This window comes from Ipomoea triloba, chromosome 9 (assembly GCF_003576645.1).
Source record: "Ipomoea triloba cultivar NCNSP0323 chromosome 9, ASM357664v1".
Taxonomy (NCBI): Eukaryota; Viridiplantae; Streptophyta; class Magnoliopsida; order Solanales; family Convolvulaceae; genus Ipomoea; species Ipomoea triloba.
In genome coordinates, this window is record NC_044924.1 from 25,188,904 (window position 1) to 25,203,710 (window position 14,807).

At 36.3% G+C, this 14,807-nt stretch overlaps 2 protein-coding genes across 3 annotated transcripts in view; both read left to right on the top strand.

The window, feature by feature from the left end:
• Positions 1-930: 930 nt before the first annotated feature.
• Positions 931-7,881, top strand: LOC116029963 (dynamin-related protein 1A). The gene is made up of 16 exons (XM_031272019.1): positions 931-1,240; positions 1,898-1,961; positions 2,045-2,149; positions 2,406-2,507; positions 2,980-3,030; positions 3,135-3,196; positions 3,368-3,458; positions 3,779-3,843; positions 4,026-4,220; positions 5,746-5,865; positions 6,065-6,135; positions 6,238-6,463; positions 6,582-6,632; positions 6,840-7,068; positions 7,228-7,367; positions 7,466-7,881. Exons 1-16 carry the CDS (start codon positions 1,112-1,114, stop codon positions 7,592-7,594), a joined length of 1,830 nt encoding a protein of 609 aa, XP_031127879.1. The 5' UTR covers positions 931-1,111; the 3' UTR covers positions 7,595-7,881.
• A 2,386-nt stretch (positions 7,882-10,267) lies between these two features.
• LOC116030292 (replication stress response regulator SDE2) overlaps positions 10,268-14,807 on the top strand; it is a 79,452-nt gene continuing 74,912 nt past the window's right edge. The window contains exons 1-3 of one of the 2 annotated variants that reach the window (XM_031272504.1): positions 10,272-11,095; positions 11,767-12,364; positions 12,852-13,424. In XM_031272504.1, the coding sequence (XP_031128364.1) occupies positions 10,419-11,095; positions 11,767-12,364; positions 12,852-12,998 (1,422 nt within the window). In that variant the 5' untranslated portion in view covers positions 10,272-10,418 and the 3' untranslated portion in view covers positions 12,999-13,424. Of the gene's footprint in view, positions 11,096-11,766; positions 12,365-12,851; positions 13,425-14,807 lie in introns of those variants that run through there. The other variant, XM_031272505.1, reaches the window with a different exon arrangement.

Genomic DNA, 14,807 nt, shown 5'->3' on the forward strand with positions numbered 1-14,807 from the left:
ATTATAATTCGGTGAAATTGCAATTTCATCTAATCAACACAACGTAATTGAGGCCTTCATTGAATTACAATTAGGGATGTTAACGAACCGAACATAAATGAATAGAGGATGTTCGTGTTTATTTGTTAAGATTTTTGGAGTGTTCGTTTGTTAAGATTTTTGGAGTGCTCGTATTCGTTTGTTAAGCTTTTTAAAAATTCTGTTCGTGTACGTTTGTTAAGCGCTCATTATTGTTTGTTAATGTTTGCGAACACGTTTACGAACGTATTTATTAACGTTAACGAACACGTTCACAAACATGTTCGTTAACATTTGTGAACATGTTCGTTCATGTTCATGAACACTTAATAACCAAATACAGACTCATGTTCATTATCACAATTCGTTCATGAACAAGAAATCATCTATGTTCACAAACAATTACCAAACAAACAACAAAACAACGATTAATATATATATATATATATATATATGCTTGACTGCTTGTTCATGAACATGTTCGTAAACATTATTAAACGAACACAAACGAGCTTGTTCACAATTTTTTAGTAAACGAGTGTGCAACTAACTATTCATACTCTATTTGTTTATTAACCGAACTCTAAAATTTGTTCATTTATATTCGTTTACCTTAATAAACGAACATAAAGGAACGCTTATTGAACACAAACACGAATAATTTATCAAAAACTCTGTTCACTAACCCTTTTGAGTACTATTGACTCTGTTCACTAACCCTTAATTACAACTCAATTACATTTAACCAAACCATTATTATTTTTTATCCCAAAAGGTTAATCCCAACTCAAAATCTTATTTCACCTTTGGACTTTGGTGATATATTTAATTTCTGTTTGCTAAGGATCCTTCCCCCGTTGAGTCGTTGATTTTGGTAGATACTAGTAAATATACGCGGAGTATAATGAGTAAACGAAAATAGAACTATAGAACTAAAAGAAAACAGAAAATCGTCGTCATTTCAAACTTCAAACTCTTCGTTCGTCTCTTCAATCGCACTCTTTGAGGGAGTACATCTTTCAACTCGCCGGGTGGAGTTTATTGAGTGGTTGCCGAGTCAACTCATCTCCGATCTCTGAATCCGGCCGACACTATGGAGAACCTGATTTCGTTAGTGAACAGGTTGCAGAGAGCTTGCACTGCGCTTGGTGATCATGGCGAAGATAGTGCCTTGCCTACTCTCTGGGACGCCTTACCTTCTATCGCCGTCGTTGGTGGCCAGGTCCACAGATCTCCTGCATCTTTCGAATAATTAGTCTTCAAATTATATTTTCATGTTATTATGTTTCTTTGGCAAATTTGAAGTATTGGCTGAGGATAATTTTGATTTGAATTCCTAGTCATCTTTAGTTATGTATGGACTGCTTTGGCTTTTGGTATTTTTTGAACTTGATATCAGATCTGGAATTCCTATCCTGTAGTTCCTTCAATTCCTTCTAGGTTACCTTCGTTTTTTTAAAAGTATATTCAGATGTTAGATTTCGCTGAGAATTTTGATTCTGATAAGAAGTTATCAGGTCGGTCACTTGGTCAGGATTGACTGTGATGGATTTCTTATGCTAGTACATGTTGGGAAGTGTTTCGCACACACCCCAAGATGTTTTACGAGCACTTTTCTTATCCTCACGTTCCTATTTAGGCAGTTATTTTTCTAACAGTTCATTCTAGATTAATAGATTTCTAGGTCTAGGATGGAATGAAACTTTATGTTGATAATTTGGAGATAAAAGCTTATAGTGTAGCTGCCAAACACAAAGTTGTCACCTGATCTGATCTCCATTATCAACACATTACAATCTATCTCTGCAGTTGTTTTCTAATTCATACTTTTCGTTGTGTATGATCATGCATTGCTCACTCTTTTATGCACATTCTACAGAGTTCTGGGAAGTCTTCCGTGCTTGAAAGCATTGTTGGGAAGGACTTTTTGCCTCGTGGATCTGGTAAGTGGTGCAGTTAAGATGCCATCTTCTAGATATGGCTCAATTGATACAGATCTGTAAAATAATTATTCTCCTGTCTGCAGGTATCGTGACCCGTCGTCCGCTTGTCCTACAGCTTCATCGCTTAGATGAAGGTCGAGAATATGCAGAATTTGGGCACCTTCCAAGGAAAAGATTTACTGACTTTGGTGAGTCCTACAACAAGTACTAAAGTAGCAATTTTCCTAGATTTATTTACTTGCCAGTGTGTCAGGGCTATTTGAGAATATTACCTTCCTTTTCTGTTTTTATTTATTTATTTTTTTATAATAATAAAAACGTATTTAGTCTTGTTAAAACGTTCAAGAGCATTTCTTTTTGGTAATTTGTTCACTTGTTCAGTTGTTCCTGAAATTGTTTATGGCTCTTCTCAAACATAGAATCTTAATCTGTAACTGTATGAAGGTGCTGTAAGAAAGGAGATTGCTGATGAAACTGATCGAGAGACGGGCCGTTCTAAAGCTATCTCAAGTGTTCCAATCTATCTCAGTATATATTCTCCTAATGGTAAGTACTATTATTATTATTAAATACTACTCTAATACTACTGCTACTAGCCTTACTACTATTGGCTTTCTCATTTCCCCCTCGCAGTGCATTCTAACTTTAGTTTAATGGAGTGGTACACTTATTTATTTTTTAAGAGCAAAAGCATGTGATTTGATTGGATTTTATTATCTTTGCTCTTTTATTTTTTGGTGCACACTTTGGGCTAGTTAATTCATCTGCTGTTTGCTTCTTCCTTTGTGCCCCTTCTGAACTTTTTTTATGCTAAACTGGTGCTTGAACACTAATTTCTAATCCTGCATGAACCTTGATAAATATGCTGTTTGGTTCCCAAATTGCCATTCCTAAATGAATGTTCTGTATTAAATAACTGTTGATGGAGTTGTAATGGGACTATGTGGTTGCATTTTTCTACATTTAAATAATAATATACATCTGAAAGGCTGCATTTTACTCTCTTTTGCTGTGGCAGTTGTGAACTTGACATTGATTGATCTTCCTGGACTTACTAAAGTAGCTGTTGGTGAGTTTATCATTTTCCTCCTACTTGCTTTTTCTACCCTGAGGATTGATTATTTTTATTTAGACTAAAAGATTTCCCCCGCCCCTAACATTGAATCTTGATAGAGGGCCAGCAAGAAAGCATTGTGCAGGACATTGAAAATATGGTTCGTTCTTATATTGAGAAGGTATGTTTACTCAGTTCTAGTCCTCCTGAAAGTGCATGCAAAATGAAATTTATTGTTCTATTTAGTAATTTTTCCTTTTGACTTGTCTGTTGAATATCAATACAGTTCACTATTTCTGAATTTTTTATGGGAGGGGAACATTCAACTTTATTTTTTATTGTCATATTGCAGCCAAATTGTATCATTTTGGCAATTTCTCCGGCCAATCAAGATCTTGCTACATCAGACGCAATCAAGGTTTCTCGTGAAGTAGACCCAAAAGGTATTATACTGTTGCTGATGTGTAGACTGCGTACTTCTTTGGATCAGAACCCACACATATTATTTCTAAATTCTTTGATACCTTCAAGTAGAAATATGACTGGATTTTATAAGTTTTTGACATGTAAAGTTATATACAGGGGACACACATTCTGATTAGCCTTGTATGACCTCAAATTTTTTCTTTCGGCTCTATTATGGAGAGACTTACTTTGTCTTCTCTAGTGCTCATATTTAGTCTTTTTACATGATATTCCTTTTCCCTAGAATGATGTTTTATTTTATTGATTAATATTTTTTAATCTGAAAAATTTACTTTAGGGGACAGGACATTTGGAGTTCTCACCAAGATTGATCTTATGGACAAGGGTACTGATGCAGTTGATGTAAGCTCCCAAGACTCATCTTCTGTGTGCTGAGTCTATTTGTTTCCATTCATGTTTGTTTGGTTGTGCTTTTCAGGTCAATTGTCTGTTGCTTTATCTTTTATTTAGCAATATGGGGGGTATTTGAGAAAATTGAGTTGTGTTTATTACAGTTAATAAGAAATAAATATTCTTATTTTCAGATCTTGGAAGGAAAAGCATACAAGCTACAGTTTCCGTGGATTGGTGTTGTCAATCGTTCCCAACAGGATATAAACAAGAATGTTGACATGATTGCAGCTAGGCGTAGAGAGCGAGAATATTTTTCTAGTACACCTGAGTACAAGCATCTTGCTCACAGGATGGGCTCAGAACATCTTGGCAAAGTTCTATCAAAAGTGAGTAGTTTCATACTTTGCACATATTGGCTCTAATGAGGTTTTCAGAAATTTCACACTGTTATTTGCAAAACTCTGTTCTCAAGCATTTTAGGGCTTCTTTTGTATCAGAAAAAAGTTTCCTTTTTCTTCTACTGTCTCAACTTTCATTTTCCATTAGAAAATGTGAAAACATGTTCATAAACTGTGTCCAAGTTCTGTAAACAAAACTACTTGTACAACAAAAAATGGAAAATAAAAAAATTAAAGATCTTATAAGAAGTCAATGTTGCTGCCTCCTCTACCATAAACACACTCTGAGAGTAACTATTTCTAGTTTTTGTCCTGCGACTATTAGATTACTTCCACATAGCCCCTAAGTACTATTTTTGTCACATTTGTACACTATTTTTTTGCTGCATTTAGTCTTGCTAACCAAATTTTGGAAAAAAAAACCATTGGAATGCATTGTATTTGTAGTTCAAAATCATATGTTTTCTTCCCAAAAGCATTGAAGTGTTCAAGCCGGTATGGTTTTGAACTGAAAATTGACACATTTTGGCTATTTTCTACTAAATGGTATAATGGATTGAATGTGGCAAAAAATGAAAGTTATTCACTGACTGTGGCAAAAATAATAGTTTGGGACCAAATTTGGAAATAATATAATAGTCGTGCAGGCGAAAGACAAAATAATTCTTCTTAAAGCCACTTCACCTCCAAATCTAACCCCCATTTACCAGCAACATCAGAAAACACTCTCAGATACTTGCGTCCTAATACATCCTGCTTGTACAGATTGGATTAGTTACGCTTGCTGCCTTGTACAATCCCTCCTAAGTTAATAAGTAAACCCCTTTCCCTAGTCCTCACTACCACCAAAACCTTTACCTGTACTTCATTACCACTGCAAATTATAGCCTCCTTCACCACCACTTAAATCTACTTGTACAGCAAGCAAGCAATAATAATAATGATAATAAAGAAGAACACAGATGGGATCTTAGATTTGCATTGAGGACAACAATAAATTGGAGAAGTGACTGCTAGAGCTGGTCAATGAAATGGATAATGAAATGAAAGAAAAAGGCTGAGAGCTTGAGAAGGATGGAGATGGGTGAAAGAGAGACTAGAAGAGAGGAGCTTAGCATTGTTTTTCTTTATTTTTTTTTTCCTTTTTTTTTTTGAAAGAAAAAAAAAAAAAAGAAAGAAAAACACTATAGATACATGGTTCCTATATGGCTATATGGAGAATACAGATAAGTTGTTTTCCAACTTTCTTCACAAATGTGGAAAATTGGAGTATTTGTTTTCATTTTCCAATTTGGAAAATAGTTAAACTGGAAGAGAACTATATTATCCATTTTCTATTTTCTAATTTTCTGGACAACTCTGTTTTTCATTTGCTAAGGCATATAGCTACCCTTGGTTGTTAGGTGCTCTAACTGAAGAGTTCTGGGTTTCTTGTGCCTTTGCTATTTGATTTAGTTAGTCCCTAATATTTTTGGATTGTGCAATGACCTGGTTTTTATTTGCAAAACATTAGCATCTGGAGTCTGTCATCAAGTCTCGGATCCCTGGTCTTCAGTCTCTTATCAGCAAAACTATCATTGAGCTAGAAACTGAGTTAAGCCGTCTTGGAAAGCCCATTGCCACTGATGCCGGAGTAAGAATGCTTCCCAAGTTTTATCTTTTTGACTTCTTTTTGTTAGGGACTGAACATTATTGAACCAAAATTGTGCAGCCACAGTGTACAGTGTACTCTTACATCACTGTGCATAATATTTTAAAGCCCATATTAAAATATTGCTTGTGATAAAGACATTCTATATAAAACATTTCTTATATCTTCTCTTCCATTACAGGGAAAGTTATACATGATCATGGAAATTTGTCGCATTTTTGATGGAATTTTCAAAGAACATCTTGATGGAGTGTACGTCATCCATGTAGTTTGTGTTAATCTCCTTACATATGCTTGACTTATTTATTTATTTATTTTCCATTGCCTTTGTTAAATGACCACTTCATTTTGTAGCCGGTCAGGTGGTGATAAAGTTTATAATGTCTTTGATAATCAACTCCCTGCTGCGTTAAAAAGACTGCAATTTGACAAGCAACTCTCAATGGACAATGTGCGTAAACTTATAACTGAAGCTGATGGATATCAACCCCATTTGATAGCTCCTGAACAAGGATATCGTAGACTCATTGAATCTTCGGTGGTTTCTATTAAGGGTCCAGCTGAGGCTTCTGTTGATGCAGTATGCATTTAATCCTGTTACACACAGCTTCTATTACTTTTGATAGCTCTGTCTGGGAAGTTCAGTTTCACAATTGGACCAACAAATTGCTCATTCATTTTTCCTGAAATGATTTTAGGTTCATGGTATACTGAAGGATCTGGTTCACAAGTCAATAAATGAAACTATGGCAAGTTCTTATTTTCTATTTCTGATAATTTCATTAATTTAATATTTTTTTCGTCATTGCAACAAAGCATTGCAAGCCTATTCTTATTCTTGCATAATTTCTGATGCATTGAAATGATTTTCTATTTTACATACTTAACTATCATCCTAAGAAGTAAAATAAAAAGAGAACATATTGAATCTTGATGAAATATTCACTCTTCTGCAGGAGTTGAAGCAGTACCCTTCTCTTAGAGTGGAGGTCAGCAATGCAGCTGTTGAATCATTAGAAAGAATGAGGGATGAAAGCAAGAAAGCAACTCTACAGCTTGTTGAAATGGAGTGCAGTTACCTGACTGTAGATTTCTTCCGAAAGCTTCCTCAAGATGTTGAGAAGGGTGGAAATCCAACCCATTCAATTTTTGATAGATACAACGATTCCTATCTCCGGAGAATTGGTAAGCTGCAGATATTTCCTTAGTATTATATTCAAAATTTTCCATACATTGCTTCAATTAAAATTCAAAGCGATCATTATAAAACTGTATTTGTTCAACTATTATGGTTAGTATTGTTAAATTCTCTCCTGCCCATATCTCACTGGTGTCCTTGAACAGGATCAAATGTTTTGTCTTATGTCAATATGGTTTGTGCAAGTTTGAGGAATTCCATTCCGAAGTCTATTGTTTATTGTCAAGTACGAGAGGCCAAACGCAGTTTGCTTGATCATTTCTTCACTGACTTAGGCAAAAAGGAGGTAAGAATTTTTGTACCGCATATTTGCTTCTCAACCTGTCTCTTTCTATAGGACATGGGATCTGTTATATGCACATTCAACCCAATCCAATTTTGCAGGCTAAACAACTAGGTAAACTTTTGGATGAGGATCCAGCAGTTATGCAGAGACGTATCTCTTTGGGAAAGAGATTGGAGCTGTACAGAGCTGCTCAAGCAGAGATTGATTCCGTCGCATGGTCAAAATAAACGTGAACTCTTCTTATCTCAAGCAGAGATTGATTCTGTTTGTTGGGATTGGGATAGTGTTAAGAGAAGTATGATTCTTTGCCTCGACATCTTGTCTTCCTAAAGCAGCTATCTATCTCACTATCTGCTGACGATTTTCCAGTGCTAAAAACAGAAATGTATTTTTTGGAACAAGGCTATTGTATCAGTGTTAGTTTTAATACATATATTGACATATTATGAGTGTATAAGTATAATATGTTTGTGGATTTCAAAGGCTTTTTTTACAGTTGAAAGGGTCTGCTGAATATCTCTAGCCATCTGGTTGGTTAACTAGAATGATAATTCTAGTTCTAGTTAATGTGCATGTGCGCCTTAACAATGTGCATGTGCGCACACACTTGTATGCAATTAGTCTAATTTAGTAACTTCACAACATCAGCTAGAATTGAGTGGAAAGTAATGGGGAAAAAACGCAGAAGAAATACAATAATTCCTTGTTTGGTTTGTAAAAGAAAAACAGTATAATTGGATTAAGTGGGTGTGGACTTTGGTTTGATTTGAGTGATGCATAAATTTTATTTTTGATATTAAAAAATTTTAGGTGATATTTCTAAAATTCTACAAACATGACCTTCACCTTAGGGAGCATGTTCATAGCCTCTCCCTATTGATTGAATTCAAATTTGTCATGGTTGCCTCCCTTTCTCTTCCAAATGTTGACTTGTTGGGGTGGGGGTCTATTTTGTCCTTGTTGATCAGCCCCTTTCTTATTAATAGGGCGATGAGGCTTTGCAACCTTGTGCATACTTCAGTGAAATGTCTAGTTCTTTTGTGGAAATCACAATGTGTGTGGTCATCATCCTTCCAATGGCCATTGTTTTGGCAATAGGGTCAAGATCATTAGTAGTGTGAGGTGAGAGGCTTTCACATTTGGGTGGGGTTCTCTGTTAAAGTTCGATTTAATTCAATGTGCCACAAGTTTTTATCTTTTATTTTGACTTGGTCCTCAACCAAACTCCTCTCATCCATCTTGTGCTCGTCCTTCTTCTTGGCTCATAAAACGCCCTTAGCGTCAATAAATCGAGTAGCTTTAGCCATGGTCAACCAACATAAGAAATGGGCATGTTCATATCCAAACTCTTGAACATGTGTGCTCGTTGTTTGTAAGAAATTCATGAATCAAATTTGGGCCATAATATCATCCATAGGTACAACCCCTTGTACTTCAGTGTTTTACTTCATGAGATTAGTGAAGCTATTTACGAAGTTGCTTCATAGCCCCATAGACTAATCCATAAATTGGTTCTTTTAGTGTTCTCAAGAACATGCAACAATATCACTATGTCATCAACTTTGACCTGTAGTTTGTTCACTTGGAATGAAACGAGGTGCGTATAGGAGTCGCAAACTCTGTTGTACTTTATTTATGGGGTCTTCACTTATTTTGGTATCTAAGCACGCATGATGTTGGGAGAGAGGGGGATTTCACTAAGACTTCTTGTAGCATATGTGTTTCATCTTCCATGAAATTTTTTATTGTATGAAATTCTTTCCACATCTATAATTTATTGAATGTATGAGATATTTTGCACAAGGATGACGTTCCGCTATCTATGATTTCCTTGACCCAAGGTCTTAGGTAGTCTTTATGGTGTAATTGATTAGGAAAAAGTGAGTAAAGCTAGGAAATCTCAAGGCTAGTGGATTCATGGCATGGATTTAAGGATTTTTCTCTATAAGATTTTCCAGCTGAGTTCCATGGATTATTGGGTTTTGCTTTGTTGCATACTTTGGCTTTGCTTGATTATTAGCGGATCCACTGATTAATCCACTAACAACCACTAACATAATTCATTAACAGCTAACCACTATTCAATTTGCTAACTACTATTTGCCAAATAAAGCCTTTGGCTATCTCAAAGGTTGAGTGGGGTTAGCCTACACTAGTGAGATGTGTTTAGGGTTTGTTCCCCACCATTTGCATATAAAGCACTATTTTTCTAACAAATTGAGGATCAACGTGTAATTATCCTTGGGCATGGTAGCTCAGGGAGACATTGGTTTGTTTGCTTCACTATATCCTTGCATGTTCCTTCTAAAAATTTTATGGGGGTACTCTTCATCGTCTAGTACCTAAATTTCTGTTCAAGTGATCACATAAGACCATTGTCTTCTTCTAGCCCGGATAAACATTGATGTTCGAAGTGTGCTTTAGTATTTGCTATCCATCCATCAAGGCGAGTTGCGATGGAGTGGTTTGCATTTTTTTTTTGTTTGGTTCATTTTCTGAAAATGAATATATTAATAATAATGATGATGATAATAATGATAATAATAAGCACTCAGATAACAACAATTAATGATATGAAATTAGCATAATAGTATAAAAAATATAGAGCGAGTTTATCCCATTTTTTTCTTTAAATTTCAAAATTCTTTTTAACTAAATTCTAAATATTTTTAAATGGTAAAATAAAGATATTTTTAAGGTTTGGCATATAGATGGGAGCAAAATGAATATGTAAAATTTTGATAATTTTATTTTCTCCTTGTGAGATTTTGCCTTAAGAAAACAATTTCATATTCGAACGCAAAAAAAAAAAGAGTAAATTATAATAATTTTTATTTTTATTTTCAGATATTTCAACATCTATTAATGTAACTAGTATGTCACCCACGGTCTAAATATCTCAACATCTATCTATTAATCAGAGCTCTACCAGTCGGTCGATATATAGTCGGTCAGAGCTCCACCAAGTGAAGAACAACGAAGATAATCCATTCATTCTTTCCGTCCGTCGCTCGATCGAATTCTCTCTCCAAACCCACCGAAAAACTTAGGATGGAAGCCGCCGGAATCCACCAAGTGCTTGTCAAGCTCCTCGACGGTAAGCACAGAATCATAAATTTCTCCACCCCATCTGTATCTATCCAAACCCTAAAACACAGAATTCAAACCCTAACCCTAATCCCAACCCATCTCCAACTTCTCATCCCTTCCGATTCACCCTACCTCCTTCAAGACAACCAAACACTCAATCTCACAACCGGACACCATCAATCCAAATTTCCCGTGGTTGTGAACCTCTTATTGCGGTTGAGGGGAGGGAAAGGTGGATTCGGATCGTTGCTTAGAGGGGCGGCGACTAAGGCGGGGCAGAAAAAGACGAACAATTTCGATGCCTGTCGGGACATGAGCGGGAGGAGGCTGAGGCACGTGAACGCCGAGAAGAGATTGGAGGAGTGGAAGGCAGAGGCGGAGGAGCGGAAGCTTGAGAAGATGGCGGAGGATTATATCAACAAGAAGGCAAAAGAGTTGGCGAAGAAGGGAAGCGGAAGCAGGAGTAAGACTGGGGAGAGCGCCGATAAGTATGTGGCTAAGTATAGAGAGGACTCCGCAAAGTGTATGGAGGAAGTCGAGAGGTCAGTGAGGGAATCGCTTAAGGGATTCGTCGCTTCTAAAAGGAAAGCTGCTGCTGCTGAACTGAATGATTCTGATTCTAAGAAGCTGAAGATATGGTAAGGCCTTTGACATTGTGAAATCGAAATTCATTATAGATTTATGGCTGCTTTGCTTTTTATCCATACACTTTTTTTTTTGGCAGAAATGTAAAGGTTTGCAATTAAAACATGTCACTTAGAGGGTTTTGGTACTTTCCTATCAATTATATTCCTAGGAATGTATTTGATGGGAATAATTTGGTGTTATCCTTCCTAGGAAGAAATCAGATCACGAACATGAAAGCCCTTTTCAAGATATAGTAATCAAAATTCAAAAAGAAGAGACATGCATCATTATTGAGTTTTATATTTGAGATAGAAAACTAATAAAGAATACTGACTTTGTACCTAGATGCAAATTTCTTCGGGAAAACAATGGTGGGAAGTCAAATTTCTGAGAATTTTAATCTGGTGCTAAAAAGGATAAATACGTAATTGAATAAATGGGAAAAAGAATCCTACCCTGTTTGAATTTTTCTGGCTAACAAATGCCCTCTAAAGTTGTTAAGTTAGTTTAGTTTAATTAATGTTAGTCAATTAAGTAGTTCATTCTGAAAGCAATGAATAAATTTTTGATGTGTGAGTAGAAATTTGAAACCTAATTTTTCAGATTTACTTTGCTTAACTTCTAATTGTAATTCAAATGCTATCTGTTTATATGCTGATTATTCTTGTCTCTTTCTTGTTAGGATGGGCAAGAGAAAATTTGATGATTCCGATAGTGAGGATATGGATGAGGATGACAGTGATGAAGATGAAGAGAATGAAAAATCTGTTATTATAGATAATGGGAATAACTCTGACTCAAGCAGGGGAACAAATGGAAATGTGGACTTGGTTGCAGGCCAGAAAATTGACAGTGAGAGTGGCTCTGAAGAAGAAAAGGACACTGTTGTTGAGAATAATCCTGAATCTAACAATATCGCTGATGGATGTACGGTTAGTGGTGAAGACAAAAGTGTAAATGAACTTGGTTCTGACCAAGATCAAGATATTGTACATCAAAATGGAAATGCCTCTCCTCTGGACACTTCATTTGCATCTGAAAGTGGAAATTTTAAGGCTGAGAAGGAAGCATCCGATAGTTCTGGCTCAGCTGTTGCTGAAGAAATTATTGATCAGCAAACAGGCTACTCTCCTGGGGAGGAAGGAACATCTCTAATAGAAGCCAGTTCTGATGCAAGGCCTAAAGCTGGAGCAATCCAAGAGGGAGAAGGTTCGGTAAAAGTTGCAGGTCCGGAGAGGGCCCTGAATTTTGATGAAATTTCTTCAGCTGAAGAATTGGAGGTATGTCTGCTATGATTAGGTTCAATATGTGTAGAATTTATCTTGCACTGATATACTTGGTTAAATTGTTAACATGAAAACATAGGGAAAATTTGACAACTGGAGTATAATTTATAATATATAGCTTAAGTTTAGGTCATACCATCATCGCATAAGAATAATTCACATAGCAGCAAGTGGTGTTTGGACTTTGGTGTTATGCATTTTTTCCATTACTTGAGTAATTTATTCGGAAAAGCAGCAAAATTACATTTTATGGCCCTTTGACATAGCAAAGTACCTGTCACTAGTGTGGCAGTAGTAACTCATCACAACTGGAGTCGATGTTATAAACTGGTTGCCTATTTGCAAGGATGTTTTACGAGCTTTTTGTTTCCCAATCTGTTAGTAGTAGACTAGTAGTTGTACTTTGACCACGAAACAAAAGCAATTAAGTCAGTTTTTTTTTAAAAAAAATTTCAAATGGCCTTGTGTTTATTTATTTTAGGCCCTTGGCATGGAAAAGCTGAAATCAGAACTTCAAGTACGGGGATTGAAATGTGGGGGCACACTGCAGGAGCGTGCGGCCAGACTTTTCCTTCTGAAAACCACGCCTCTGGAGATGCTTCCGAAGAAGTTACTTGCCAAGAAATGATTGTCCCCAGACACTATTCGTCTATTCTACATGTGCCCTGTGATAAATGTGAAATGTATGCTCAGATTTTGATTGCCTACCATGTATCCTGAAGAGAGTTTTTGCCTATGTATTCTCTTGATAGAGATTCATATAGTTATTGTATAATCAGGCATCCAAATTAGCTACTGCAGAGTGCAGACTGTGACGGACTTTTAATCCCTTTTCCTTCAAAACAAAAGCAAATGTTAACTGCCAAAGTCCTAATCTGCAGTTATGATTTTGCTAAACCAGTCATGTGCGAAATGTATAGCGATCAATATAAGAAATGTGTTTGGTGAGTAATGTGTTTGGTCATGACTCACGATTCAAATATTTTTTTTCTTGATATTTATGTAAATTGTGAGTGCTTATAACTTGGGGAATGAATGTAAGGTATTTTTGTGATGTAGTTTTGTCCGAGGTCTCTTTGAGTTTCAGGTCTGTCTTTTCTGTGTCAACTATTCATGCAACAACATCATTGTTGCCAACTGGTAATTAGAGGAAATTTTTAAAACGTAATACTTGGTATTTTTCTAAAGTAAGGTTTTTAACAAGAGACTGATAGTCTCAATAAGAAACTGCTAGATTCATGAATCTGGAGAGGATCTAGAGACGAATTAGGGGATGACTGCAGCCATGCAACTGCCTTCATAGATTGATATATCGTGGACCAGGGTTTACAGTGCACTTTGGACCTTGGTTCGAAACGACGTCGTTTAACTAAGTTGGTGGGAAGTTGACGTCTGACGGACACTGTTCCATCTGTCCAATTTCTGTTATGTGTAATTCTGTGTATTCTCTGTACATTAGTAATAATGCTAATACTTAGGGTAGTGATTTTGTGTATTCTATTGAGTATTTATGTGTATTCTAGTATATAATTCTGTACATTAGTAATTTCAATACAATATCTCATGAAATAGCTAGGAATGCTAATGGTTGTGTTACCTGAGTCAGCAATAGCAGTGATAGAAGATGATGAATGTTTCAAAGAGTTTTGGTATTGAGAAAACTTGGCAAACTCATCAGCAGAGACCACGACTGTCTTGGAAGACGCCTCAGGTGTATATGCAACATTGGCAGAGGAATTTCTTCGATCCCTTAACAACTTCCTACAGTCCTTCTTTATATGCCCAGGCTTTTGACAATAGTGACACACTATGGTGGAAGTACGCCCCTGGGAACATCCATTGTTCCCACTGTGAAGATGGCCGGAAGTGTGCCCTTGGGAATTTCCACCATTTCCATTGTGAGGATTACGACTAACAAGAGCACTACCAGGTGGGATGGGAACTTCGGGTATATTGGATTGCTCGGATCGAAGCAAGCGTGGGAAGACATCATCTAGGGTAGGGATTTTAGAGTTACTAAGAATTGTGGACCTAGCTGTGTCAAACTCAAAAGGAAGACCTGCCAAAAAACTCATAACAACCAATTGTTCTCGTTGCTTTTGTTGCACTTTAATGTCATAAGTGAATGGCATGAGCTTATTAAGTGCCTCATATGTTCTCTTAAATTCCATAAAGTAAGCAGTGAGAGACAAATTGTGCTTCTCGCCACGATAAAAAGACTTGCAAACATCATACATACTAGTGATATTCCCCTTCCCAGAGTACAATTATTCCAAATAATCCATCAATTCTTTAACAGAAGCACAATGACTAATGAACCCAATAATACCCTCATCTATAGAATTACGGATCTGTAAGAACAAACGTGCATCATCCAGCACCCAATTAGCATCTTGCCCATACAAAGTGTGAGTGAGGTTGTCTTTTCTATCCAAAC

Bases quoted from the DNA above. Each gene is read 5' to 3' on its own strand.
- LOC116029963 (XM_031272019.1), top strand. From the start codon at position 1,112: ATGGAGAACCTGATTTCGTTAGTGAACAGGTTGCAGAGAGCTTGCACT. The intron at 1,241-1,897 runs GTCCACAGATCT...CACATTCTACAG, and splicing joins TCGCCGTCGTTGGTGGCCAG to AGTTCTGGGAAGTCTTCCGT. The intron at 2,508-2,979 runs GTAAGTACTATT...TTGCTGTGGCAG, and splicing joins CAGTATATATTCTCCTAATG to TTGTGAACTTGACATTGATT.